This window comes from Leguminivora glycinivorella, chromosome 16 (assembly GCF_023078275.1).
Source record: "Leguminivora glycinivorella isolate SPB_JAAS2020 chromosome 16, LegGlyc_1.1, whole genome shotgun sequence".
Classification (NCBI taxonomy): Eukaryota; Metazoa; Arthropoda; class Insecta; order Lepidoptera; family Tortricidae; genus Leguminivora; species Leguminivora glycinivorella.
In genome coordinates, this window is record NC_062986.1 from 20,264,944 (window position 1) to 20,292,890 (window position 27,947).

The window sequence follows — 27,947 nt, forward strand, 5'->3', positions numbered from 1 at the left end:
GGATACCTATAGTTTTCTTTGTTCTTATTTAGTGACAGACTTGTTTGACAGAGTATACCTAGCAGTGGCGTAGCGTCGATACAACTCGATTCCCAACGGGTTCCATTAAATTCTGCAGTATCTGTAGAAGTCCTTACAAAACAGATCCCAAAAACCCCTCCGGCTTTACCAACAAAAGAATTCATGCGTCGCCACTGGTACCTAGATACATTTTAACATTTTTACCGTAATTGCATCGACATTGATTTATCAACATTCGTGATAAGTCATCGAGGACATATCCCAATAGAGTGGTAATATGGGGCTGTCCGTCTGCGCAACGGATATGTGATTTGTCACTTATAAATGTTAGCGCTCGCTCTCAATAAAACAGTACAAAACCAGTATTGGATCCGTGCGTACGTCTCTGCGAATTACGAAATAAATTATAGTTTGTTTTACTATTATTATAATGACGTGCTTTTCTATTCAGTTTCGTAGAAAAAACAGCAAAACATCTGACTTTAAAACATAAGGAATAACTTTTCATCGGTAAGTTACGATTTTAAATTATAAACTACTTTATATTAAATTTTGTCCGGAGATCAAGTTAAACTGGACAACAAAAGTGAAAGGTGATGACGCAGGCTAGACGTATGTCGTTATCTCTTGCTTCCACGTAACTCAATTCACATCACACCATCTCTTTCCAGTCTGCACTAGTGTTGTACATGCTTAATTTATAGCATCAAGTGGTGTATCGATATTTAAGTAATGAGTAAGGAATATTATTGTGTGTACCTACTACATAATGATCACACTCTATTTAGATAAACAAACGAGAAAGTTATCTTGCACTTATGTTTGCATTAAATTAATGGTTTATGTCGAATAATTGTATATTATCGATTATGTTAAGCTTGATTGATTATATGTACTGATGTATTAGGTACCTAATTCTTAGGTGTAATTAGATATGTTTTGGGTATATTTAGGTGACACGATTTCGTAAAATCTCTATCTGATATATATAATAATTTAAATATCACGTTGAAGTAATTTGTAAAATAATAAATTTCTATTTAAATCGAAATAAAAAACACAACTTGAAAAAATCGAAGATACATAATTAGGGATTGGAAAATTTCATGATTTTTACTTAAAATAATTATAATCTGATTATTATACCATTTTGACTTCCAAGAAATAGTTTTCCCTTTTTGTATACCGTGTTTTATGTAACAGATTTTTGCTCCACCGTATGTGCATGTAATGTTACGGACTTTTGGGGCTTGCACAGACGGTGGTGCATAAAGCGCGTAAGGGGTTAAAAATGTTAAAATATCGTTATCGATAAACCTTACTTACGCACTACCTCATCCCTAGCACCTATCACTTGACCTTGTATCAGCCAATGGGAGCGCAGTGAGAGGGGATATGAGTAGCTGCGAGTTGGCGGAATTGTTCTCGAACAAATTAAATAACATTTCTACTCTATTAGGGTATGTACTCGATGTGATATGTATAACACCGAGGGACACCTAAAGTTCAGTTGCAACAAATTAACATACATTAACGTATTTAAAATACATCCAATTAAAAATAACATTAAATAATTACACTCACATTAATAACTATCGAAAAGCGAATATCGCCTTTAAGAACTAGTTAATAAAGGCCTTGTTAGTAAAAGGGATTAGGAAAAGAACGTACGATTTCAACCAATTCAAAAATTCACCTCGTATATTCATTCCTATCTAAAGTTTTTGAGCTGTATTAAAAACATCATACAACTCATTATTCTATAATTTTATATTCAAGATAAGAATTTTAGAAAGTAATAGGAATGTGATCCTATATCGATGGATTATTGAACTGAAGATGGTATAAATAAGCTTAGTATCTTTGGTTAAGCACATTTTAGTATCTACCTTCGAGCTCGCATCATCATGAAATACGTTAGTATTTTCTGATACAATATGTAGTGTAGTGTTGTGAAGTTTTTCAGTGCCTTTGTGTGAAGTTTCTAATGGGTCGGCAACGCGCATGTGACACCCCTTGAGTCGCAGGCGTCCATAGCTTACGGTGACCGCTTTCCATCAGGCGGACCGTATAACTGTGTGCCACCGACGTGGTATTAAAAATAGAAGTGCTAGGGGTTGGGAAAAAAGAGAATGGGCATTTTGTCCCAAGAATACTCATGGAACATGTCTCGTTTGAAAGGGCTTATTTTTAACATTACTAGCTTTTGCCCGCGGCTTCGCTCGCGTTAGAAAGAGACAAAAAGTAGCCTATGTCACTTTCCATCCCTTCAACTATCTCCACCTCCAAAAATCACGTCAATTCGTCACTCCGTTTTGCCGTGAAAGACAGACCAACAAACAGACACACACACTTTCCCATTTATAATATTAGTATGGATTTTATTGTATGGCAATGTTGTGTTACGATTTGGTGTCGCTACGACATAGATAAACAGAACACCCTGTGTTTGACACATGACCCGACAACATTTTGTCATTTCCTTCATTTTCGTCCTGGAAACTTGGTTCTAGAGATACGATTTTTTTCCTAAATCATCCAAAATTTGATATTCGAAGCCCCATAACTTTTTATTGTATAGTATTAAATGCATAATTTATTTGCTAGTCTTACTTTAGGCATGTCTGCTGTAGCAACGTTACAGTTACATTTAGTAAATAATACATTTCTTTTTGACTTTGATTTCCAAAAGTTCACATATGGCGGCTCCAAGGATTTTAAAACTACAAAAAGTCCTAAGCCTCTAATAACTATTGCGGTAACCGAAAATAAATGACAAATATAATCCATACTTAATATTATAAATGGGAAAGTGTGTGTGTCTGTTTGATTGTCCGTCCTTCACGGCAAAACGGAGCGACGAATTGACGTGGTTTTTTAGGTAGAGATAGTTGAAGGGATGGAGAGTGACATAGGCCACTTTTTGTCTGTCTCTAACGCGAGCGAAGCCGTAGGCAAAAGCTAGTTTTCTATAAATCTAAAACTAGAACGAAGGTTCACATGACCTTTCAAGCGATGAGAAGGTAAGGACTGTATCGTTAAGTATAAGGACAAAACAAACCTCGTCTAAATGTTGACATGTGCATAATTTTGTATTATTATGTTCCGAGAGTATGATCTTAAGGTATTGGGAAGTACTATTTGATATAAGAAGGTCTGATATTTTTTTATTTTAAGGATTTTATGGTACTTTCATTAAGGTCTAGCAAATAAATTTCGGACAACCCCTATCTGGCTTAATTTGAGAATATTTCAATGACTCTTTGTACGATTTCAACAAACAAAGGTTAATATGCTGCCAAAATATATTCTTTAAGAGTCCTCTTCATGGTTTTTCCAATTGGGTACTTGTAGAATAAATGCGGCGAATTTATATAATTTAAAAAAACGCAATTTTGAGCAACGTTCCGGATTGCCGTAAATTTTTGATGCTAGCAGGATGAGAGAAACAGATAAAAAAATTAGCCATAGGCCAAAGTCTAATTGACATTCATGGTGTTTGAACAGTGCTTAAACCAGATCGATATAAACAATGTATGATAGTCAAATTCGACATCAAAGTCGGAGTTAGAGTAAGCACCATGCCACATTCTCTAAATGGCCGCCATACACAGATCCTGAACTATATTTTTTTAAAATAACAGTGGCTAGACTATGTCCAGATATTCTGCTTTGTGGATCATGCGTCGTTGAGGTTCGCACCATACAATTTTTTTTCGCAATCGTATCGTCTTTTACGCACTTTGTGAATTTTCTAGTAGCATTTGTCCGGAATCGTAATTGGTACTCGGGAGGATTAAGTCAATACTGTCTAAACCATATGCTTTACGTCGAGTTTCTAGGACAAAATGTGTACCTTATTATGTGCCTTATTAAGCCCATGGCTTGTTATAAGAAAAAAATATAATAGCAAATAAATACGGCTACTCCAAGTTGTCTTCATACTTAACGATACAGTCTTCAGTCAATAAGTGCATTCTATGGGACAGCAGGCTCATGCAGGTAAAAGGGATTGCAAAAGTTAAGCTTTGAGATACATCCTTTGACCTTCAGTTGTTTTGTCATCTAGTTTCTTTTGTGTTTGAGCTTGTAAATGTAATAACTAAGTATTTACTTAATATAATGTATGTAGTTTAAAAGATAGTATAATTTTGAAGTGGAATTTTCATGGCGATATTATGCATATTGACACATAGCAGTTAACAAATAATACGTAAGGTGCATTAGGGTAATTCCGAATGACAGAAATGCTCTGGTAATTTCGAAAGGAGAATCTTGATATGATGGAAATAATGGTGATTTTTGTGCGACTTTCGAAATTAGACGACTTTCGGAATTACCCTAGTGCACCTTATTATTTTTTAATATTTTAAACAGATTGTTTTATTTTAGTACAAACTGAATAACAAGGAACCGTAACTGCTGCAGTATGCTATTAAACCAAATTTAGGAACAAATTAGGTATTATGTGAAAAAAATGAGCTAGTGGACATGCACGATTGAATCAAATTGTAAATTTCAGTCTTCATTTCAGGAGAATATATTAATAGGAAAATATAGTCATCCATGCGTTAAAAACATATACATATGTATTATATGTAAGTAGCTAACTAATATTCCACTTATTTGATTCTATTTAATTCACAGTCCGTAGTTAGGGATCTCAAAACGGTAAAAAAAAAACCGGCCAAGAGCGTGTCCGTAGTTTTTCGTATTTTTCTCAAAAACTACTGAACCTATCAAGTTCAAAACAATTTTCCTAGAAAGTATTTATAAAGTTCTACTTTTGTGATTTTTTTCATATTTTTTCAACATATGGTTCAAAAGTTAGAGGGGGGGGACGCACTTTTTTTTCCTTTAAGAGCAATTATTTCCGAAAATATGTATTAATATTATCAAAAAACGATCTTAGTAAACCCTTATTCATTTTTAAATACCTATTCAACAATATATCACACGTTGGGGTTGGAATGAAAAAAATTATCAGCCCCCACTTTACATGTAGGGGGGGTACCCTAATAAAACATTTTTTTCCATTTTTTATTTTTGCACTTTATTGGCGTGATTGATGTACATATTGGTACCAAATTTCAGCTTTCTAGTGCTAACGGTTACTGAGATTATCCGCGGACGGACGGACGGACGGACGGACGGACGGACGGACAGACAGACATGGCGAAACTATAAGGGTTCCTAGTTGACTACGGGACCCTAAAAATGAACCATTACTCGTCTCCAAAATTAGTGAAATGCAGTTCATCGATAAAATTGACCTAAGATCTCGATTAGTTAATCGGCAAATGTACTACTTTTTAATTAAATGTGAAAGGAACCATAAACCACTAGCTGTCACTCATCAATCTTTATAAGTTTACTCAAAGCCTGATTCGAACTAAAATATTCGTCAAAAACCAGCTCTAGATAAGATATGGATGGGATAGTAGTGGTAGTGGTAGTAGTGTTAAAAGTTTAGGCTTTTTTTATATCATACCAGGGGCAAACAACCTACGGCCTGCCTGAATCTAAGCAGTTACCATAGCCTATGAATGTCTGAAACTCTACTACAGAGTTACTTACGCGTGGCCGACGCTTTAAACATCTATACACTCCTTTTTTGTGTTACTTGAAGATCAGTTACCACTGATACCTAATATGCCTATAGTTACCTGTTACCTGTTACATGTTGGCAACCCATTAAAAACCTGTATACATGTACACTCTTTTTCCTTTCTTATTTGGAATAGTACATTACATCAGAGGCCGGGAAAATGAGGATTTCCGGCCAAGTGGGTATATACGGCCGAGTGAGCGTGCGAGCGAGGCCGGATAGGGATACGAGGCCGGGAATCCGTTTTCAAGCCGAGGCATGTATAGTGCTTTTCTCAAACATACAATGAAATAAAAAAAATGCTCTAAAGGACAATATTTTATAAAAAAAAAGTTACTTTGCAGGCCTAGGCCTAAAAAATAATATGAAATCCCTTTACAGTCCTCTCGAGTTGTTGCGCCCAAAAAGCGATACTTCCCAGCCCATTTTAAGGAACGTAAAGACAATATTTCATTGCATGTTTGAGAAAAAGTAATTTTTGTCTCCTATCCTTAGATATGGATAGGATAATACTTATATTATCCTATCCATATCTTATACAGAGATAATTGATGACAGATATTAAAATTCGAATAGGCCTGCATTAGCCAAATGAACGTACATGTGTTATCATTCATCACTTGACTTTTTGCTTGGCCAATTTTGTGTGCAGCTTTTTATAGCATCTTTATTTGGAATGATTTACTGTGAATTCATTTGAAAGGTTGGGTCGTGCTGAGAAGGAGGCACACTGACATTTTACCCCGCCAGGCGGCGCCTGTGCAAGTGTCTAGGCATGTCACTGTCATATATATGTGAGAGAGAGAAAAAACATATCATGTTCTCGCTCTCATGTATGGACTAATAGGGTGGCGCCATCTGTCATAACCTTTGAGTGTGCCTCCTCATTGCTAAATGCTCTAACCTATACACCGTGTTTCACGTAACACTAAAAACCTGAAAACTGTTTATTCAGAATCGAGAGTAGAATCGATTGAGCTATATCTTGAGGGGGGTAATATTTTTTGTTTTAATTTGTATTATTACTTATTGTTTACGTGCCCATTCTACAAATTCGTAATACAACATTGTGCATATCATATTGTCGGAGGTTGTATACCTTTCTCAATATTTAGGGGTATTAATACTGGCTGGTTACTTGGACGATTATTTTTTCTTCTACGAGATAGACGTTGTGCGTCAGTTTAATTTTATAGATTATCATAAGTCATAACAAATTGAACTCGTACCTAATTACAACCTTGTCATTTTGAATGTTAGGTTTAAATTTGCTTACTGCGTCACCTGTCCAGTTTGAAGTTTACTGTGACACAGGTTAAAGTGCTTTACAGTGACATAGCTGTCTATTGGTAAACCTTATGTCGTTGCAGTAACGTACATAATTAAACAGTTTGAAGGTTTGTGATGGTAGCTAGCTATTATTTTATTGAGTGTAGAGTTAAAAGCCGAGTAGAGCTGCACAGAAAATTAAAAATTCAATTTAAAAAAATAATAATCATCAGATTAAAAAATGAACATTCTAGATACGTCTAAAAAAATAAAAATCAGTTGGGGTGTCTGAGGTTTTGAGTGATACCGGAAACACGGTGTATATGTGCCCCACTCTTACATATTTTCCCCTATTTCTTGAGGCGACAATCTAATTCTCCTACTTATTGTAACGAGTAGTAGCCTATTTTCCAGTGGGTCGAAAACGACCCTATGGGCATATAATGGGCTAAGGTTTGGAAATTAACACTTCACCACTTCAATTAGAACTTTACAGACGGTCAGCCAAATCTTGGCACTAAAAGAAGGCGGCAATTCACTGGCCAATTGTCAATAAACCTTAATGTTGGCGGAATAATCGAAGACCATTTCATTTAAAAAAATATTGAAAAGGTTTCTTCACCAGTTTCAATTCCATTCAATTACGAGTATCATTCAATTTTCTTTTTTTTTTTTTTTAGTGCATCGTCCTTGCCCTGGCTGCCGTAGCCTCCGCGGCTCGTCTGGACAACGTGTACCTCCCTCCCAACGCCAGGTCATCTGGTGGACCAAACTCAGGTTTACAGGCCCCTAAGGGAGGTTCGTTTCAAGCACAACAGAGCCAAGGAGGTAAGTATCCTTGATGTCTTTGCTATAATTCAGATATTACGGATGGTTTCCTAAATGGCGAACTTTCAACCCTCGCTCAGACAAAGCATCTTCCATTACTAGTGCAGATTTTCAGACCTAAAAAGAGTGGCTCCTTTGAAAAGGTTAACATAATAGCCATCAAGGAGGTTAGTATGCTCGGTGTTGAAGAACCGCTCGAAATAACGGCCTTTCATCTAAATATGTGGCCCGGTAAACGTATCAACGTGTCGTATACCTGTCTCTCAACGTTCGACCTTAAGATGGCCCCGCAAGCACTATGCCTGAAAGGCTGAAATCCTCTAAAAAAATCTCCTTTGATCCAAGAAGTACAATAGAGTAACAATGACGGTAAAACTCCTTCACTTAAATAAAAAAGGTAGATACCCCCTTTAACTTCCATAAAGTTCATATTGAAACATCCTCAATTTTTCTGCCATCTTCCAGGTCTCAACGCCCAAGCCCAAAGCTACTCCAGTGCCTCAGCCAGCGCCTCAGCCAGCAGCCAGGCCGAGATCCTCAGGTTCGACAACGAGATCAATGAGGAGGGCTTCCGGTATGCTTATGAGACCAGCGACGGCACCAAAGCTCAGCAGGAAGGTATACATATTAACGATTTATTTGCGTCTTAACTACTAAGATCCAGTTTTAATAATAAAACTACCGTGAGACACTGACATATTAAACATGTAAAATCGGGTAACTCACGTAAAATTGTCGAAGGTCGCTCGACATGTTTCGCTCCGTAACGAGGAGTATTTTCATTGAGTACGCGCAATTGTCTGCGTCGGGATACCATCGGCATCGCGCGTGCTCAATGAAAATGCTCCTCGTTACGGAGCGAAACATGTCGAGCGATCTTCGACAATTTTACGTGAGTTACCCGAATTTACATGTTTAATACTAAGATCCAGCTTGAGATAAACTATATAAATTGGTTATATGTAATTTCTAGTGAGTACCTAAATGTAAAGGGGATTGTACTTATTGAGAGAAATAAATGGGCATGATACAATCCAACAAATAACTCCAACAAGCATAAACAAAAAAATCAGTTTATAAATAACAGACAGAGTAATTTGGCGCGTAATTGCGTTTTCACATTATCCGATCCGATATCGGATGTCGGACCGATATCCCATACATTACAGACGCCATCTTGGATTTTTTCCATTGAAATCCTTCCGACATCCGATATCGGACCGGACAATGTGAAAACGGACTAAAGCGCTACGGTGTCTCCTCGTTTTACGTTTTTTTTTTTTGCGAATCCCAGTGTTGCAACTTATAAGACCTTTCCCCCGTGTTTCCAGGCCGCGTGATTCCCGGCGCCAAACCCGAGGAAGGCTCCCTCCAAGTCTCCGGTTCTTACTCGTACATCGGTGACGACGGCCAGACGTACTCGCTAACGTACACCGCTGATGAGAACGGATACCATGCCGAGGGTTCCCACCTTCCTACCCCTCCCCCGATTCCAGAGGCTATTCTTAAGAGCTTGCAGCTCACAGCTGGAAATGGCGGTAAGTTACACCTAACGGTGACAAATAAGGCACTAGTCGTTGAGTGACGACGGACAGAGTTACACGCTGACACACCGCCGATGAGAACTGATACAATGCTGAGGGTTCCTACCTTCCCACCCCGCCCCCGATTCCAGAGGCTATTCTTAAGAGCTTGCAGCTCACAGCTGGAAATGGCGGTAAGTTACACCTAACGGTGACAAATAAGGCCCTAGTCGTTGAGTGACGACGGACAGAGTTACACGCTGACACACCGCCGATGAGAACTGATACAATGCTGAGGGTTCCCACCTTCCCACCCCGCCCCCGATCCCAGAGGCTATTCTTAAGAGCTTGCAGCTCACAGCTGGAAATGGCGGTAAGTTACACCTAACGGTGACAAATAAGGCACTAGTCGTTGAGTGACGACGGACAGAGTTACACGCTGACATACCGCCGATGAGAACTGATACAATGCTGAGGGTACCCACCTTCCCACCCCGCCCCCGATTCCAGAAGCTATTCTTAAGAGCTTGCAGCTCACAGCTGGAAATGGCAAAAAGTTACACCTAACGGTGACAAATCGTCACTACTTTTAAAAAATCTCTGTTAATGAAAAGACAAATGTAGTAACTATGTATGGGATGCGTATAGAGTTACTGCGTTTCAATTTTGAGTAGCAGTGTTAGATTTTTTAAAAGTAGTCACGAAATAAGCATACAGAGTGGGGCCTGTAACAAAGGCGAAGAATTGAACTCTAGGAATACTTCTTATACTGATCAACATTTGTTCGGCGACTTTTAAAAATGACTTGCATTTTGATTTTTATCACCCTTGAAAGTTTTTTCTAAGAGGTAATGTATTGCGAATTCTGTTAAGTCTAAAGTGTGACACACAACGTCAATGACAACAATAATGGCGTACATTGAAGCTAATATTTATTTTGTATGAAAAATTAAAAATTTAAAGACTTCATAATTTTTAAAAGTCACTCAACAAATGTTGATCAGTATAAGGAGAATAGCCTACAATTCAATTCTTCGCCATTGTTACAGGCCCCACTCTGTATAATCAAACGCTTAATAAATCTCTTAATACACTCTGGTGTACAAATTTCGTCTTTCAAGATTTTGTTGTTTCGGTTCTGAGTTTATAAATCAATCAGATAAATAAATACATAAGTACTTAAGCTTAGAGAGAGGTCACTCGACACGCCTTACATAAGCTTATACTCACTTAATTTATACTAACTCGTGTCAAAAATATGATAAAATTTATCTGTAAGTTTTAATCTCGCTGAAAACGTAATCGTTATGTTTAAACGCCAAGTTCTTTAAGAAAAGCAAATATCTCTGCAAAGCGTTGCTGTGAATAATATTTCAGACGTTTTATTTTCTTTTTCAGCTCAATACGACAGTCCAAGGAGCAGTTACGATGCCGATAAGACTGGCTACTAACAAACATACATACATACAATTTATTAATCCATCTTACTAACTTGTTAATTGTACCTACAGTCAGAGATAAAAGCTGTTTAGTTTTATACGATTATTTAAGAGTTTTGTGGTTGACTGTAAGGCCAGTGTGTGTTCTGCGGTTGTTAATGTTGATTTTGTAATAAAATTGTAAATATCTTAAAATATCTGTTGTGTTTTTTTTTATCTAATTTATTTAGTAAAAGCAAGAACGATTGAAACTGGACTGACAAAAAAGCGTACACCAGAAATGTATGGGCCTTTTGGGCTTAATACTAGATGCCGCTGTTCGCAGCCTGGAAGTGTCCAAAATCATATTTTCCCCAAATATTTTTTGCGTGTTTTTACTTTTTATAAAAAAACAAATGACATATTTCTTTATTTTAAAATATACCATGGTATTACGTCAATAACATTTTGAAAAAATTTTGTAGGCATCATCAGTGTAGTTATGATAGTATTTTAATAAATGATAGTATGATAGTAAAAACATAAATATATGATATCTAGTAAGATAGTTTATAAAAAGCTAAACTAAACTAAAACTAACTTAACAATTAAGTTCCGTTCCGGCTATCACCTGGTCTAAAGGTGCCAAAAATGCTGGCGGCATTGCCGCGTTGCACGGCCAGCGAAATTTGTTGGACCAGGTAAGAGCCGGAAATGTTTATAAATAATTCTTGGTAAAACTATTTGGAAAACACGGTGACATATTAAATAATCTCAAAGCCATTTAGTGTTAAAATTTTAAATATTATAAATTGTAATTCTGGACATGTTTCACTATAGGTATGTAATTTTTTCAAAAAACGAAAAATAATACAACAAACTAAAACAATGGAAAATAATATAACAGTAAACATGGTATTTTCTCGCACTAGTGTCCAAAAAAGTACTTTAAAATGTACTGTAAAACGTTGTACAACACACTTTGCTCCTTAATCATAATTATAATTTAGACAAACGTTTTAACCTAATTCAAACTACAAGGAGGTTCTGAGAAGTGGCCCCCCATTTTAAGTTAATTGAGTACTTACATTGATTACTACTAAAATGTTTATTATGATCCAAGCTTATACAGGGTGAAACTAAAATCGTGGATAGAAACATGTTTTTCTTTCTCTATCAACAATTGTGTTGCTTAACTTCAAACTCTGGTAATTCATTCAGCTTTAAGGCTGATAATATAGAAAAAAAATATAATAATCTGAAAGATAATCATACTTATAGAAAATTGGATTTACCCTACTTTGATTTGAAGTTAAGCGGCACAATTGACTAGTTTGACGACGAAGGTTGTAATAAACAAATCAAATATCCAATATATATTTTAATCAAAGATTATTACCTTTGATTAAAAGCTGTAATATTATTTTAAAACTACAACGAAGTCATCAAAAATTAACCACAAAAAACTGTAAAAACAAAACGTAAAAAACTTGTCTTTTTTTCAGAAACACTCCGGACATTCAATCGTAAATTGTTGACAGAGAAAGAGAAACAGGTTTCTACTCACGATTTTAGTTTCAATCTGTATTGAAACACTGTTTAGCCTTCGATTCGTTATTGTATCTGCTATATAATTAATAACTTTAATAAGGTAGCAATCGGGTACATAAACTAACATTTAGAAATTAGTCATGCCTATGAGTAGTCTAAGGCAACCTAGATAAGTCACTAATAATGACATAATGTTTTAAATTAAAACAATCATTAATGTTATCATAATACAGTAAGGGTCTATAATATACAGTTAAGAAAACTATTCCTACTTTTTCCTGTTAGTTCACATTGAGATTTTTTTATCACAAAATAAATAATAAATAAAACAATTTTATTTCGGACAAAAATCCATAGCTGTTAGTAACATGTACATTTAACTTATAAAATAGTGTTAGTGGAATTACAGACTAAATAATAAAAATAATATTTACTTTTTTCTATGGTTTTTGAGCCTTAGATGTTACGATCGTCGTTATCAAACTGTGTAAAAATAATTATACAGGGTGAAATAAAAAAGGACTCGCCATACTTTGCTTTTGATTGTCTTTTGAGGTCATAATAAGGCACAACTTTTATTATGGGATCAATACTGAATTCGCGAAAAAAAATTGGCTGTTCCTTAGGTACATAACGACTGACGTAATTCCGCTCATTTCTATGGAACAGCATATTAATACACTTTCCGATGAGTACACATCTTCATACTAGCGAGCGATTTTTCATACATAAAACGCGGCTCGATGATGATAGATGTGATTTTACCCTAAGATTGCCAGATCGCGCATTACAACACTATGTACTACTACCTATTTAGTTTTTATGGTAATGATTGCATATCTACGGGTGGGCCGCATGCTTGTTACCCACCGACAAAGTACCTTTATAAAAAACCTCAGTACCAACCGAAGCAAAAAGTAAGTGACAACGATATTGCTATTATCAAAATTATGGCACCGTTAAGACATTAAAAAACCTCATTATTTAACAGTTACACTGTTACACTTCATCTCACGAAGTCATCCACTGTATGATTCTTATTGACAATATATTAAGGTCTAATTTTCAGTAAACTTACATCGTTAAAAAAGAACATAAGTTTTAATGTTTGGCTCGACCATCTATTATTAAGGATACTTATATCAAAAAGACGTAAGTGCCAATGAAATCGTTCAACTTTTCGTCTAATCTGTCTTTAAATATTAAGGCCAATAAAATTGTTTCTTTTGTGCAATTATAGACTTTATGACTAGGTAATATAGGTCACAAAATGATCGCTCATGTTTATAGAGTAGCTCAAAAGAAAAATAGCAATGTGCGTAAGTATAAAGTATACAGGTGGACATAAAAATCTGGATCAATTCAGCAAATAAATGCAATAATAGGTCGCTGATTCTGAAATAACTAACATACCTAATCATAGTTTACTGTTCATTAAAAACTTTTTCAGTACAGATGGTATTTTTTTTACGCACTAGTGCGAGAAGTGGTCCATTATATGCCAGGTCGAAACTTTGAAGGCTCATCTGTACTGAAAAACGTCGTACGATACACGTGCAAAAAGTAGTGCAAATTCGTAACTCGTATCGATTTAATAAAACACTCCCTTCGGTCGTGTTTTAATTTATCGCCACTCGTTTCGAACTTCCTTTTTTACGCACTTGTATCGTAATGTACTATTTTAATGAATAACAATCACATACCATAAAATTAGAGGATTTGTTTGAAAAATATCAAATATTTTTGATTTTATCATGGCAGGAACCGTAAGAGTCATTTAATATTATAGGTGTTCAAAGTTAGATAAATCTGGCTACGATAATCTCGCTCAAATATTACACTATAATTATTTTCTTAAGTTGCTCAGCAGTAAAATATTATCATTCAAATTCGGCCACGTGACAATAAAAAAGAGTTTAAGTAAAATCGCCGTCAACAGAAATTGTCAACAATGTAAACAAACCATTCTATAAAATATCAATATTTTAGCACAATTTTATTAATTTTAAGGTTGAGGATCATTATGAAATATGAATTGATTAAATAAAACATGGATTTCGCCAGTATCTGATGAGTTAGAATGGAAATTAAAGACATTTTGACTACAAAGTTTGCTTACATTGTTCACAAATTCTATTGACGGCGACTTTACTAGAACAATCTTATGTGGGTCATTCCAGCGAAACCGACACCACAGGCATAAAAATTAAATAACTTAATTTACATTTAAATCTACATCTAGAGAATAGAACATTATGCCTAATTTTATGAATCAATGAGTTTTTCCTTTTTATGACATTTTTTTGCATTTTATATGTGTCCAAACGTACCCCTAGCACCAGTTGTCTAAGGTGGCATATATATACCCTAAGTTGGCAGCGCTATTTCGCGCTTTTAATAAACATTATGGAGAAAGTGATATGTGTAAAAGAAAATATATTTAAAGCTGTTTAAACCAGTGGCAAGTAAATTTAAATTAAGTTTCATGGTTAGGATTTATTGGGCGTCTACACAATGCGTAACTCACGTCCCGCCCGTCACAATAAAACAAAGTTTTTTCTTGTTTACCCTAAAAGTATCTAAACTCTTGATGTCTTACTTTGTGAAAGTAACAATTAGGTTGAGGTTGGTTATTTTAGCTAAAAAACGCGTTGCTCTTGTGAATAAAAGTATACTTTTAACGCTTTTCAAAGTAGGTCCCACCCGTCACGTGACGGGTGAGCAAAATGGGTTATCTGATAAAACTTGAGTTAATGAGTATAAAATCCTTCTTTTAAGTTTAGTTAAACCTAACTGGGTTATATTAAAGCAAATTATATGTCTAATATTGCTTAATTCGGTTGTGGTATTACTTTTTAGAACACAATGAATGCACTGAGGCCTATGAGTCAGGAAGAAGTCTTTTTCATTAAAACTGGTATAATTTTTGACATTATTTCTGACCCACTGATAAAAGTATGTGGTAATAGACTGTTTGACAAGGTTTGACAATTTTCTGAACCTTTAAAAATTCAAGTTGAAAAAATATTTTTTTTGGTTTAATGCTCTAAGAAAACTACTGAAATTATTACTTGTAACATTAAATAATTAATAAAAGAGCTGATTTAAAGTAAATACAAACGAACTGTCTTTATATTTTTCATATATTTGTATACTCAAATGTTACTCGTCCCACCCGTCACAAAGCGCTGTCCCACCCGTCACAAGCATTGAGAAGCAAAATTATTTTTGTTTTATGAGTTATTTGCGTAAATTATACTAATACCTAATCTATATAATATCAGGAATTAAATAAAAAATGGTTGTTTAACAAAAGTTTCGTAGTTTCTTACCAATTGCGAATTGTGTAAGTCAAGTCGGAGAGGAGAGGCACTTTGAAGTCCCACCCGTCACACTTCTTATACCATCAATTTCTCATAATAATAATGACATTTTCATATTTTTTTGATGGTACAGTACGCATTGATTATTCAAGTAATTGATAATGTCATATTTAATACGCTAATTGTTGCCGTTTGGCAGAAATAAAGCAAAATGTAGGCAAAAAAGAGTATAAATATCCCACCCGTCACAATGGAATGACCCATGTACAAAATATTACGTACTCTAAGAGGCCGATTTTTTAACTTTTGTGCGCATGATTTCGTCACTTAAAAACTTCTGGAAAGGTGAAATATGAAAAAATGCATTTTTTTTATTATATTATCTTACGAAAGACATAAAGTCGAAGTGATCATATCGCTCCTTTGTAGTAGTGCGACAGAGCCAGACTCATGCGCGGATCCAGGGGGGGGTCATGCCCCCCCCCCTCCTGGAGCCTAGGTTGGCCATACAAATAGACCACGTGACACCCCCCCCCCCCTGGGGCCTGGGCCTTACCACATGACCCCCCCCCCTGGGCACGAAGCTGGATCCTGGATTTCGATCGCCACGCACGTAGCGACAACGATTTTCACTTCTATGCCGGCTGACCACGTCTCATAAATCACCCTGTATACTGTATAGGCATGTAGTTAGCGAATAGCATTACTAGCGTGAACTTAGTTGAGCTTTTGATGCGGCACGGGATACTGAAAATGGCTGTCAATTTGACTTTTATTTTTGTTTTGGTGTATGTATTTGTACTTGGAGGTGTTTTTTGTAAGGTAAGTTGGTTTGGTATCTATATTTAATTATTTTAAATAGGTATATGGCAATATAAATTTATATCTTAATGTAATTTTTTGGAATATAAAAAATCGAATCTTAAAGTTCAAGTTCTTAAAGTGTTTTTATTGTTTTAATGTGTTACTGAATGTTTTTATTAAAAGTTTATTGAATGTAAAAAAAAAGTTCTTAAAGTCAGATTTGAATCGTAGTTTTCAGTTTCGTGGTAGGTTATATAAATATAGGTTTGTAAAATATACGTTTATTCCTCTCAAAAATGTATAAACCAGATAAATTTTACTATTTTAGAAAAGGCGGTAATATTTATGCTGTCAAAATAGAAATAAACTTAGTAATTTCCTAATTTACCAGTTTTTTTAACGGATAACTATTTCTACATAAAAAAATAGTACATTGTGCAACACCCCATTCAACAGGAAGTTGAATATTACTAACGAGAGTAAGTTAAATGGTGACGGCTTGCCGGAGCGATTTAAAGACTCGAGTTAGTAATATTCATACTCCCCGAGTTAAACACTATGTTTTTCATCACACTCGCAATGTAAAAAATATGTAAATAGATGTAAAAAAGTTAAGTACGGTACAAGAAATTTCATTATTCCCTTGGGAGAACGATTTTTCTATAACTCACGCTCCGCCTGCGTGCAATAGCACATTTTAAGTGCGGGTGTGATGAAAAATTATTTATTTTACATAATATATCCCGGTTTACATTTATACTTCTAACTAATTGTTTTTCAACCCATGTTCGCTGTAAAACCGCTCATCTGAATTCTGTGAAGTTTGACGTCATATTCGGGACAGAGGTGCATTGTAACCGTTTCCTTTGATGCTGTACCGTTAGCTTGTAACCTTAATTAGTTACAGACTATTAAAATTATAATTATTCATAATTAGCTTTTACCCGTGAAAGCGACAAAAAGTAGCCTATGTCACTCTCCATCCCTTCAACTATCACCACTTTTTTTTTATACCACGTCGGTGGCAAACAGGTATACGGCCCGCCTTATGGAAAGCAGTCACCGCAACCTATGGACGCCCGCAACTCAAGGGGTGTCACGTGCGCGTTGCCGACCCATTAGAAACTTGTACACTCCTTTTTTGAAGCCACCACGACCACTTAAAAAATCACGTCAATTCGTCGCTCCGTTTAGTCGTGAAAGACGGACAAACAAACAGACACACACACTTTCCCATTTATAATTTAGTATGGATAATTCTAATAAACATAAATAAGAACATACTGACGAGCGGTTTGGCTCAGCCGGTAGTGACCCTGCCTGCTAAGCCGCGGTCCTGGGTTCGAATCCCGGTAAGGGCATCTATTTGTGTGATGAGCACAGATATATGTTCCTGATTCATGGATGTTTTCTATGTATATAAGTATGTATTTATATATTTAAGTATGTATATCGTCGCTTAGTACCCATATTACAAGCTTTGCTTAGTTTGGGGCTAAGTTGGTCTGTGTAAGGTCAGTAAGGTGTCCCCAATATTTATTTATTATTATTTATTATATTATCAACATCAAAATGTGTGACTTACCTACCTATACAATTACATACATGTTATGTGGGTAAATGCAATACAATACAAATACTCTTTATGTGCACACCTCGATAAAATACAACTATACAAAATACAGAAGTGCAGTAAAACAAACAAAGGTAAAAAACGGTCTTATCGCTAAAGAGCGATTTCTTCTAGGCAACTTTAACATATAAGTACATGAAGTGTAAGGTCCATTTAGGCATAAAATGCTACCTATACATACATATACCTTTATGCCATTCTGTACAACTTACATTACTTAAATTATTTAATTTTTTTTAGAGACAGTAAATTTTAATTATGACAATACTCGTAAAAGTTGCTCATCACTATGACCTACTTAAATATAATTAACATCGTAAATTTTAAGAGGTTATTAAATTCACACCGTTTATTTTTATAAACGAAAATGATTAAAAACCACGGAAAAGCTTGAAGAACTGTTTCACAAGTCTACATATTTCTATCATGAATTTACCGAAGACAATGCACAGAGTCGACCTAGATTGACTAGATTGATTGAATAATATATCGATCAAATCAAATATAACCTTGACTATCGATTAAGGTGCGCAGGAGCAATATTCACAAAACAATAGTTCCTTTTTTTACTTTTTTGGTGACATATAAGCATACGGTCCTCCTGATACAAGTTGTCTCTGTAGCCTTAGTAGTCCAAGGCTGTTACATATATATCTACGCTTTCCCTACCTTAATTAAATCATAGATTAAATAAAATATAAGAAGATCATACTATCCCACACACTAAAATGCGACCGCATAAGAACGCGCATACACTACACCACACATAGATGGCGCTACAAAAAAAATTCTTGTAGCTTTTGATTATACTTGTAGATGGCGTTAAGTGTCACTTTTGACATAGATAAATGGCTCGAAAGTGACACTTACCGCCAATCTACAAATGATGGCATCAGGGCATTTTTTTGTGGCGCCATCTATGTGTGGTGTATGTAGTGTATGCATAGTCTTCAACTTTACTCAATACTCTTGTTGAAACAACAAACGTACAATATAGATCGCCTCGGTTTTCTAGACATTTCAATATTCTTCTCTTTTCAAAAACGACGAATGTGTCCTGGATCCATTTTTTTTTTGTCTTCAGATCACCCCGAGATCTAACTCCAGACTGATGAAATATGGCAAATCGTTTAGGTACACAGAACCTAAAGAAATATCAATCCCTGTAATGATTCACATGGACACAGCGATGACATACCAAATGGCCAAAACAAAGGGGTACAAGAAATCAAAAGAGGGACGAAGAAGATTGAATTTTGCACCCAAACTTATCTTACGAGATGTTGAGAAGATATTAAGAAGTTTAGATGAGAGAATACATGTGAAACTAGTGAATGTTAAAATAGTGACGAATCAGACGCTAGATATGGATGAAAATGTTAGTGATTATTTGAGAAATTATTGCATGTGGCAGAAAAGTATGAAGGTCAAGAGAGGTCAGCCGTATTTTTCGGTTTTGCTGACTGGTCTCGATGTGTATTATATTGGGAAGAATGGGAAGAAAGTTAGAGAGAGCACAGGTAATTATGTTTTTTTTCTTCAGCCTGAACTTTCCTACTCATTTCATCATTATCATTATTCTCCTTTTTGCTGTGTACCTAACACAGCAAAAGGGAATGTACAAGTTTCTAATGGGGTGGCAACGCGCATGTGACACTGTTTGAGTTGCAGGCGTCCATAGGTTACGGTGACCGCTTTACATCAGGCGGGCCGTATACTTGTTTGCCACCGACGTAGTATAAAAAAAAATCATAAAAAATTTCTCATCACAGTCATCACCCAACTTCTTTAAGACGATACAGGAGGGGTCAAATCTCCATACAAACGCTCTCGACTATTTCCTCCCTGGTTTTTGACGATAGAACAATGATTTTTTCAACACATAATATATATCTGTGTAGGACCGTTTTGGAGTTTTTGATATTCTAATTTGAAAGACGCTAGAGTTTTCAAAAATTTAAAAACCCGACTTTATTGATTATGGCCCAAAAGGGTGCGGTATTCAAAATTGGTAACAATTAGTCAAAAAAAACTAAACGGTCCGACACAGATTATTTCATTTTTATTCAGATTCTCAAATTTCGTTCCGTTTTTAAATAAGTTTTGAAGGAGAAAACAGGACGACACCTCGATTTTAAAGATTTTTTTCGCAATATCTAAGTTGTTCTGTAGGGACAATTTTTTTCGATAAATCTAGTTAATAACACTAGTATATTTAACTAAAATTCCCAAATTGAAAGGGGAGCTCCTTTCCATTTTAGCATTTTCGCTCCGTAGTCTCATGAGGCTGATGATGATGATGATAATGATAATGATGATGATGATGATGTGTTTCAGGGCGTGGCTACATGGGCAGGATGTGCAGCACGCATCGAAGCTGCGCCGTGGTGAAGTGGAATGAGAGAGACTTGGTGTATCTTCTGGCACATGAGATCGCTCACAGGTAACGTTTTGTCGGTACATGAATTAAATAGGTATAAGAAAATTATACCATCTCATACATTAAGATACGACCGCCTAAGAACGTGCAAAAACAAGATGGCGCCACTAAAAAAATGCCTTGCTGTTATGACTTAACATGTTTTTGAAAGCGCAGTCTCGAAAAACGACAAGTTCTTCAACAAATGTTTACTTATTCAGAATTCCTACTAAAACCTCTGATATGGTAGGTACTTATAATACTGTATGCATCGTCACTGTCAAGTCTGTTGAAATTTAGCGCGTCAGTAAAAACGTTAAGAGAGTAGGTAGCAAATCAATTAAAATTTGCTAATAACTGGCTAAAAGCGATGAGTGACTTCATTCACTTCCAAACACCATTTAAAAACCATTCATGGAACTCAATCAATGCTGCAGATTTAATGAACGAATGAGTCAAGCAAGTGAAGTGTAGACATTGTCTCGCCAATAAAATTACCGAAGCATTGCATTCTTGATCGTATTAATAATATAAATGCCACAATGGTAAGAATACCGTTGAAAGAAAACTAAGTTTGTTGGTGACCGAATTAACGATAAGGTAATGGCGCCTATTAACGTGGTACTTAAGGCAGATTTCAAAAGATACCAAAAAATTAAGGGTATCAAAGCTCATTAACGACCACAAATATTTTTTTATGGAAGAGTATTTATTGAACTATTAGTTTTGAAGAGTTTTAGGATCATTTTAGTTTATTATATGTCATAAAATGATTATTGAAGCCAACATACCTAAATTTTCTATTACCGTGGTAATGAACAGGTTGCAGTTCTATTAACGCGAATTGAGATTTCATTACCGAGGGTATGAATGACAGTGTTTTTCTGCCATCGGTAAATAGAAACCCATCTCAAAATTCGGAGCTTAATACCGATGGTTGAATATACAAATTATGACAAATACATATACCTATACTATCCTCCTTTATGAATACCCACAGAAGACTCAGTTTCACCTAAGAAATCTGTACTTACGGTACACTAAATGTCATATTTTGATACAAGACTAATATGTCGCTCGGTAATAGATACTTCTATAGGAACCCATTACCGACCCAAACAAATATTGCATGGATCGGTAATAGATTCTTATATATTCTATTACCGAGGGTTATCTGATCGTACCATCGGTAATAGGCATAAATTGGAGTATTATAAAATCTAATTCCGACCCATAAAAACAAAGTCATACAGATGTATTTTCATTACAAATCAAAATAAAATATTGCAACCTTATATTAAAACCAAGTTTACATAACTGGTAAGTAAGCATCAGACTTTATGTCAATGTTTAAAAAAATTTACAAATTAACGGTTTTCATAGAAACTACGAAATCAGTCATGAAGTTTTTGCTAAAAATTAAGGTTTTGTTGAATAATTTTCATACCGCGTAAATAGTTCTTTGATAGCGTGAATAGATCAAGATTGAAACAACTGTAAGACATTATATAACTGATCACATATACTTAAAATAAAGCGAAAAGAACTAATATCACTACTTTAACTATTACCGTGGTATACCACAGTAATAGAATCTACTCACGAAATGGCGCCTTTCACCGCTGTCTTTTAATTTCCACTTTAAACACATTTCCAGGCTAAACAATACGTAAAAAGTACTCAGAAGTCATGTAGAAAACTATAAACAATAATTTGAAATGCATTACTTTCACCTGTTTGCCATAATTATTACGTAAACTACTAAATGAGATTGGAGTTCACTTAGGTTTAGCGTCACACGTCAGTATGACACAACCTCTTCTCGCGGCCCCGTGGCAAAAACTGTCAAATAGCGAGCGTCTTCTTTCATTCACACTCTCTATCGCCTATATGTGCGTTAGTCAACTAAACAGGCTTCCTTTGTGTGAGTAACTTTTTTTAAGAAATTGGTCGGTTTGCCTGTAAAATGCGTATTTGCAAATGCGGCGGTAATGGACGTCGATTTCGATACCCGCGTTGATAGCCGCCGTTACCTTAGTCATTTGTTTTACACGAGGACAAAGTTGTTGTTAAACCGCTAGAACAATGACATTCGAGGAAGCGAAAAGTTCAAAAAAGTGGAATCCTGAGCGTTGCAAGCAAATCTTGCCTTAGAAGCAAAGGAAACACAACAGTTGACATAACAATAAGAATAGTTTATTGCCATATACATGAACATACAATTTACAGATAAAATACATGCAATTATTAATAGTTATTTGTTATATAAGGGTGCAAAGTTGTATTTTAACGCCGAGTGTGCAATTGAAAAACGAGCAAGTGAAAGGATTCTATAGTTGAACCACGAGCGAAGCGAGTAGTTCGAGAATAGAATCCTGAACTTGCGAGTTTTTTAACACACGAGAAGTAAAATACATTTGCACCCGAGTGTAACACAAAACTTTTCCCCTCACTATAGCGAGGAAAGTACAACGCAAAAATGCGTTTATCACTGCTTCCAGTAGTTTCACAGGTAGTAAATCATCTTTGTTACTAAGATTCACCTACTTTTATCAATTTTAGAACAGTTAATTTGACTTTATTCAAGGTCAAATTACTTTACCCACTAGTGGATAAAATGCGTTTTTACCCGCTAGTATTAAAGGACAAAAGACGTGTTTCCGAGCTAGTTAGGGGAAAAAACTATTACCGATAAGTTATACGGAACAATAGTGAGTAGAAAAAGTAGAAGAATAAATGCTTTGTATTGGGCAAAGGGTTTCAGGGATTGTCTCAGCGTGAGCCGGGACAAGATGCCCGGCGCAGGTTTTCAGACCGATCCGGACATAAGGAACCCTGCATCAGATAGATGATTATGTCCCATAGTAATAGATAGTAAAAAAACATGTTTTATTGACTTTATTGGTTTTGTTCCAGTTTGGGTGTATACCATGACGGGTTTAAAAACAGCTGCCGCACAGGCTTCATCATGGCTTCTCAGTACAGTCGGCAAAATGTGCCACAGCACTGGTCTACTTGCAGCAAAACTCATCTTGAGGAGTTCTTAAGGTAGGTATTAAACGCTAAGCCATACACGCTGTACGCAAACCTATTGGGTCGTTTCGACCCACTGAATAAAACTTAAGTATTACAATTTGTTTAAAGAGAGGTAGGGCACAGCGAATGATATCCCGCTCTGTGTGGTAGGGCACAGCACAGCGTATATCATCTCGCTCGAACCTAGAGCAGAGCCCAACTGGGGAAGTACCTCCGCCTTACAGAAGACCGCAGCCAAATAGCACTAGACCCTACTCATAGTGTTGTGTTCCTGCTGGTGAGTAAGGCTGCCAGAGCTCAACGAGGGTATGGTGTGCTGACGACTGGAGGACCCACGGAACTAATAATACTGGCTTCGGTCTGTGTAGGCGCGGACTGCAGGCTCGGCTATCAGGAGACCCGGTGAAACGGCTGACCGCTGGCCGCCCGCAGGTCAGTAGGGTTCCCGAACCCAGGGATTACCTTAATCTCCGCCTTGGGAGGCTGAACCACCAACCTGCGAAAAATCCCTGGGGTAGAGGTCGTGCCGGAGAAGGAGACCGGAGTGGACTCGGCTGCTGCCACAGGGGGGGACCGGGGGCCCTTCCGTACGCCGTGCCTGCAGACCGCACTACCTGCATAGTCCCCCGCCAGATTTGTTCCGTCTATTGTCCTTTGAGTCGTCGGCACCTCTAACCCTCCTTAGAAATAAGTACACAAAAAAAAAATGGCTCGTAGAAAAAGAAAGTTTGGTCCATCAGCGGAATCTCCATCCACGCAAGTGGATTTCTGCAACATCAGGGGTATACACTCCAACCTGAACGCAGTCCACTGCTATTTGGAGACTGCGCAGCCGACCTTACTGTTCCTCACGGAGACGCAGATATCCTGCCCGACGGACACATCATACCTATCGTACCCCGGCTATACACTTGAACATAAGTTCATGAGACGCGCCGGTGTATGTGTGTACGCCCGGCGGGATATATGCTGTCGCCGTCTTCAAGCCTTTGAAGACCGGGACCTGTCAGTTCTGTGGGTGCGTGTGGACTACGGCGGCCACACCCGTGTCTACGCGTGCCTATACAGGTCTCATAGCGGCAACACGGAGACAAACCGACTCTTCGAGCACCTACAATTGACGTCCGACAGAGTTCTTGAGCAGTACCCATCCGCAGAGCTGGTGATTTTGGGGGACTTTAACGCCCATCACATTGAGTGGCTTGGTTCTCGGTCCACCGACTTTGCGGGAAGGTCTGCTCATGAATTTTCTCTGGCCTATGGGCTCTCACAACTGGTACATTCTCCCACGAGAATACCAGACATCGAGGACCATACGAGCTCTTTACTGGACCTCCTGCTGACCACGCGTCCGGACGGATATTCCGTCACAGTGAATGCACCTCTCGGCTCGTCCGATCACTGTCTCGTCCGGACTAAAGCGCCTTGCGCGCGGCCTGATCCACCGCGGCCAACTAGCCTACGTCGCGTTTGGCAGTACGGGTCAGCAGATTGGGACGGATTGCGAGAGTTTTACGCTTCGTACCCATGGAGGCAGCTTTGTTTCGCATCAGATGATCCAGACTCCTGTGCGACAAATGTCGCTGAGACAATACAGCTGGGAATGGATTGTTTCATTCCCAACTCGTTAGTCGCTGCAGGAGCAAAGAAGCGACCTTGGTTTAACCGGCCCTGTAAGGAAGCTACAACACGTAAGCAAGCCGCTTACAGGGCTTGGACCAAGGCCGTAGCTGATAAGGATCCGAACGTTACTGATGTGAAACGTAAGCTGAACGCTGCCTCGAGGTCTAGTAAAAAAGCTATTGCCAGAGCAAAGTTCGATTTTGTCGGCAGATTTGGTGAGAAACTCGCAGGCTACCCATCCGGGAGTCGCGCTTTCTGGTCTCTTGCCAAAGCTGCCGAGGGGAACTTTGTCGGTCGTCTTTACCACCACTGCGAAATGCTGACGGTAATCTGGTCCATAGTGCAAAAGAGAAAGCCGATCTTCTAGGTACTCTTTTTGCCTCGAACTCGACTGTGAGCGATGACGGTAGCACCGTGCCACCTACCATACCGCGGTGCGCACACTCCATGCCGGAAATCCGCATCTCCCAGAAGGATGTTCGGCGGGAGCTACTGTCCTTAAACGTTCACAAGTCGAGCGGGCCAGACGGCATACCTGCAGTTGTGCTCAAACGCTGTGCTCCAGAGTTGTGTCCCGTGCTAACGCATCTCTTCACGCTTTCTATTAGCAAACGGGAAGTTCCATCTTCGTGGAAAACGGCCCTTGTGCACCCTGTCCCAAAAAGGGCGACAGATCGGATCCATCAAACTATAGGCCTATCGCTATTACCTCCCTTCTCTCTAAGGTCATGGAGCGTGTAATTAACTCGAAGCTCCTTGGATACCTAGAAGAACACGATCTAATAAGCGACCGCCAGTATGGCTTTCGCCACGGTCGCTCTACTGGTGATCTTCTAGTGTATCTAACTCACCGCTGGGCTTCGGCCATTGAGAGTCAAGGTGAGGCATTGGCAGTTAGCCTAGATATAGCGAAGGCATTTGATCGGGTCTGGCATAGGGGCCTTTTGTCGAAGTTACCATCTTATGGACTGCCCGAGGGATTATGCAAATGGATTGCCAGCTTTTTGTCCGGCAGACGCATACGAGCCGTAGTAGACGGTAGCTGCTCCGATAGCATGGACATAAACGCTGGCGTCCCGCAAGGTTCTGTGCTATCCCCAACGCTGTTCTTGCTGCATATCAATGACATGTTGTCTATCGGCGACATCCATTGCTATGCGGATGACAGTACTGGGGATACATTTTACACGGGCCGTGCTAATATCCCTCGTTCAGTGGTGCTAGAAAGTCGTGAAAAGCTTGTGTCGGACATCGAGAGGATTCTGTCCGGAGTCTCGGTGTGGGGTCGGGACAACCTAGTCTGTTTCAATCCCACTAAGACACAGGTGTGTGCGTTCACCGCTAAGAAAACCCCATTTACTGTGGTTCCACAGTTTCAAGGCACAGCCCTTACCTTGTCAGGAAGTATTGGGATCCTCGGAGTCGACATTTCGAGTAGCGTCCAATTCCGTTGTCACTTGGAAGGGAAAGCTGCGTTGGCATCCAAAAAGCTCGGTGTGCTCAACAGAGCGAGGGGATACTTTACTCCGGGGCAAAGACTGCTCTTGTACAAGTCGCAAGTTAGACCCCACATGGAGTACTGCTGTCACCTTTGGGCAGGAGCACCTGGATACCAGCTTGGACCCTTTGACTCGATCCAGAGACGCGCTGTACGAATTGTCGACGATCCCAAACTCACAGGCGGTATTGAACCCTTAAGTCTAAGGAGGGACTTCGCCTCCTTATGTGTGTTCTATCGCCTGTACAATGGGTTGTGTTCTGAAGAACTGTTTGACATGATGCCAACGGCCACTTTTAATTTCATTATCGCACCGCTCGCCATCGACAGGGCGCTCATCCACACACCTTGCAACCTAAATGGTCGCGCACCGTGCGGTTTCAGAGGAATTTCCTCCCACGAACGCTCCGGCTGTGGAATGAGCTCCCTGTCGAGGTATTCCCGATGAACTACAGTATGGGGTTCTTCAAAAAAGGAGTGTACAAGTTTCTAATGGGTCGGCAACGCGCACGTGACACCCCTTGAGTTGCGGGCGTCCATAGGTTACGGTGACCGCTTTCCATCAGGCGGGCCGTATACCTGTTTGCCACCGACGTGGTATAAAAAAAAAAAAAAAATCTGAATATTTTAGTAACTAAGAAAAAACTTCTGGATACGACAATACCTAAAATGAATCGAATAGATTTAAAACTGCCTTCATGAGAATCGCGAACCATTACGACGTTAAAAGCTCTTACTGTTGTACATAAAGATACGGTATTTATTTTTAATTAAATTAAGATTTAAGTGTTAATTGTATATTACTATTTTTACAGGAACAAGGAGAAATCATGGTGTGTAAACACGAAATTTAAAAAGATTGCCAGAAGGAAGAGAAACTAAAATGACATGGATGTTAACTTTGATAAAAATGCTAAAAAATAAGTAATTTATTCTTGGTTTAGTCTGGCAGATTTATAAACAAATATGAAACACAATGAGTTCTATTATTTATGGTGATCAACCTCTCGTCAATAGCAAAGAGGATCGAGTATTATAGAGAGTTACTGTCAAAGTAAAAATTAAAATTTTGAAAAAACCCCCGACCCCGACATTGTGGACCGATTTTCATGAAACATGGCTAAGAACACTCCCGACTAACTCAGCTTTCAGACAAAAAAAACTAAATCTAAATCGGTTCATCCGTTCAGGAGCTACGATGCCACAGACAAACACACACACAGACAGACAGACAGACAGACAGACAGACAGACAGACAGACAGACAGACGGACGGACAGACAGACAGACAGACACGTCAAACTTATAACACCCCGTCGTTTTTGCGTCGGGGGTTAAAATGTGTAATCACAGTGCATAGACTGCCATCTCTCGACATAAGCTTAAAACTTTTG

The 27,947-nt window shown here is 37.8% G+C and overlaps 2 protein-coding genes across 2 annotated transcripts; both read left to right on the forward strand.

The window, feature by feature from the left end:
* The first annotated feature begins 1,898 nt into the window (after positions 1-1,898).
* On the forward strand, positions 1,899-10,887 carry LOC125234749 (endocuticle structural glycoprotein SgAbd-3-like). Its single transcript, XM_048141135.1, has 5 exons — positions 1,899-1,937; positions 7,579-7,726; positions 8,192-8,344; positions 9,058-9,264; positions 10,648-10,887. The coding sequence occupies exons 1-5, from the start codon at positions 1,929-1,931 to the stop codon at positions 10,698-10,700; spliced, it is 570 nt and encodes a 189-aa protein (XP_047997092.1). The 5' UTR covers positions 1,899-1,928; the 3' UTR covers positions 10,701-10,887.
* Positions 10,888-19,073: 8,186 nt separating this feature from the next.
* LOC125235013 (A disintegrin and metalloproteinase with thrombospondin motifs 19-like) lies at positions 19,074-27,507 on the forward strand. The gene is made up of 4 exons (XM_048141463.1): positions 19,074-19,498; positions 20,316-20,421; positions 23,314-23,445; positions 27,370-27,507. The coding sequence occupies exons 1-4, from the start codon at positions 19,090-19,092 to the stop codon at positions 27,434-27,436; spliced, it is 714 nt and encodes a 237-aa protein (XP_047997420.1). The 5' UTR covers positions 19,074-19,089; the 3' UTR covers positions 27,437-27,507.
* Positions 27,508-27,947: the final 440 nt, after the last annotated feature.

Excerpts from the sequence above, each read along its gene's own strand:
- LOC125235013 (XM_048141463.1), top strand. The coding sequence starts at position 19,090 with ATGAAATATGGCAAATCGTTTAGGTACACAGAACCTAAAGAAATATCA. Across the intron at positions 19,499-20,315 it reads GAAAGTTAGAGAGAGCACAG|GGCGTGGCTACATGGGCAGG; the intron begins GTAATTATGTTT and ends GATGTGTTTCAG. Across the intron at positions 20,422-23,313 it reads GCACATGAGATCGCTCACAG|TTTGGGTGTATACCATGACG; the intron begins GTAACGTTTTGT and ends GTTTTGTTCCAG.
- LOC125234749 (XM_048141135.1), top strand. Across the intron at positions 7,727-8,191 it reads AGCACAACAGAGCCAAGGAG|GTCTCAACGCCCAAGCCCAA; the intron begins GTAAGTATCCTT and ends GCCATCTTCCAG. Across the intron at positions 8,345-9,057 it reads CACCAAAGCTCAGCAGGAAG|GCCGCGTGATTCCCGGCGCC; the intron begins GTATACATATTA and ends CCGTGTTTCCAG.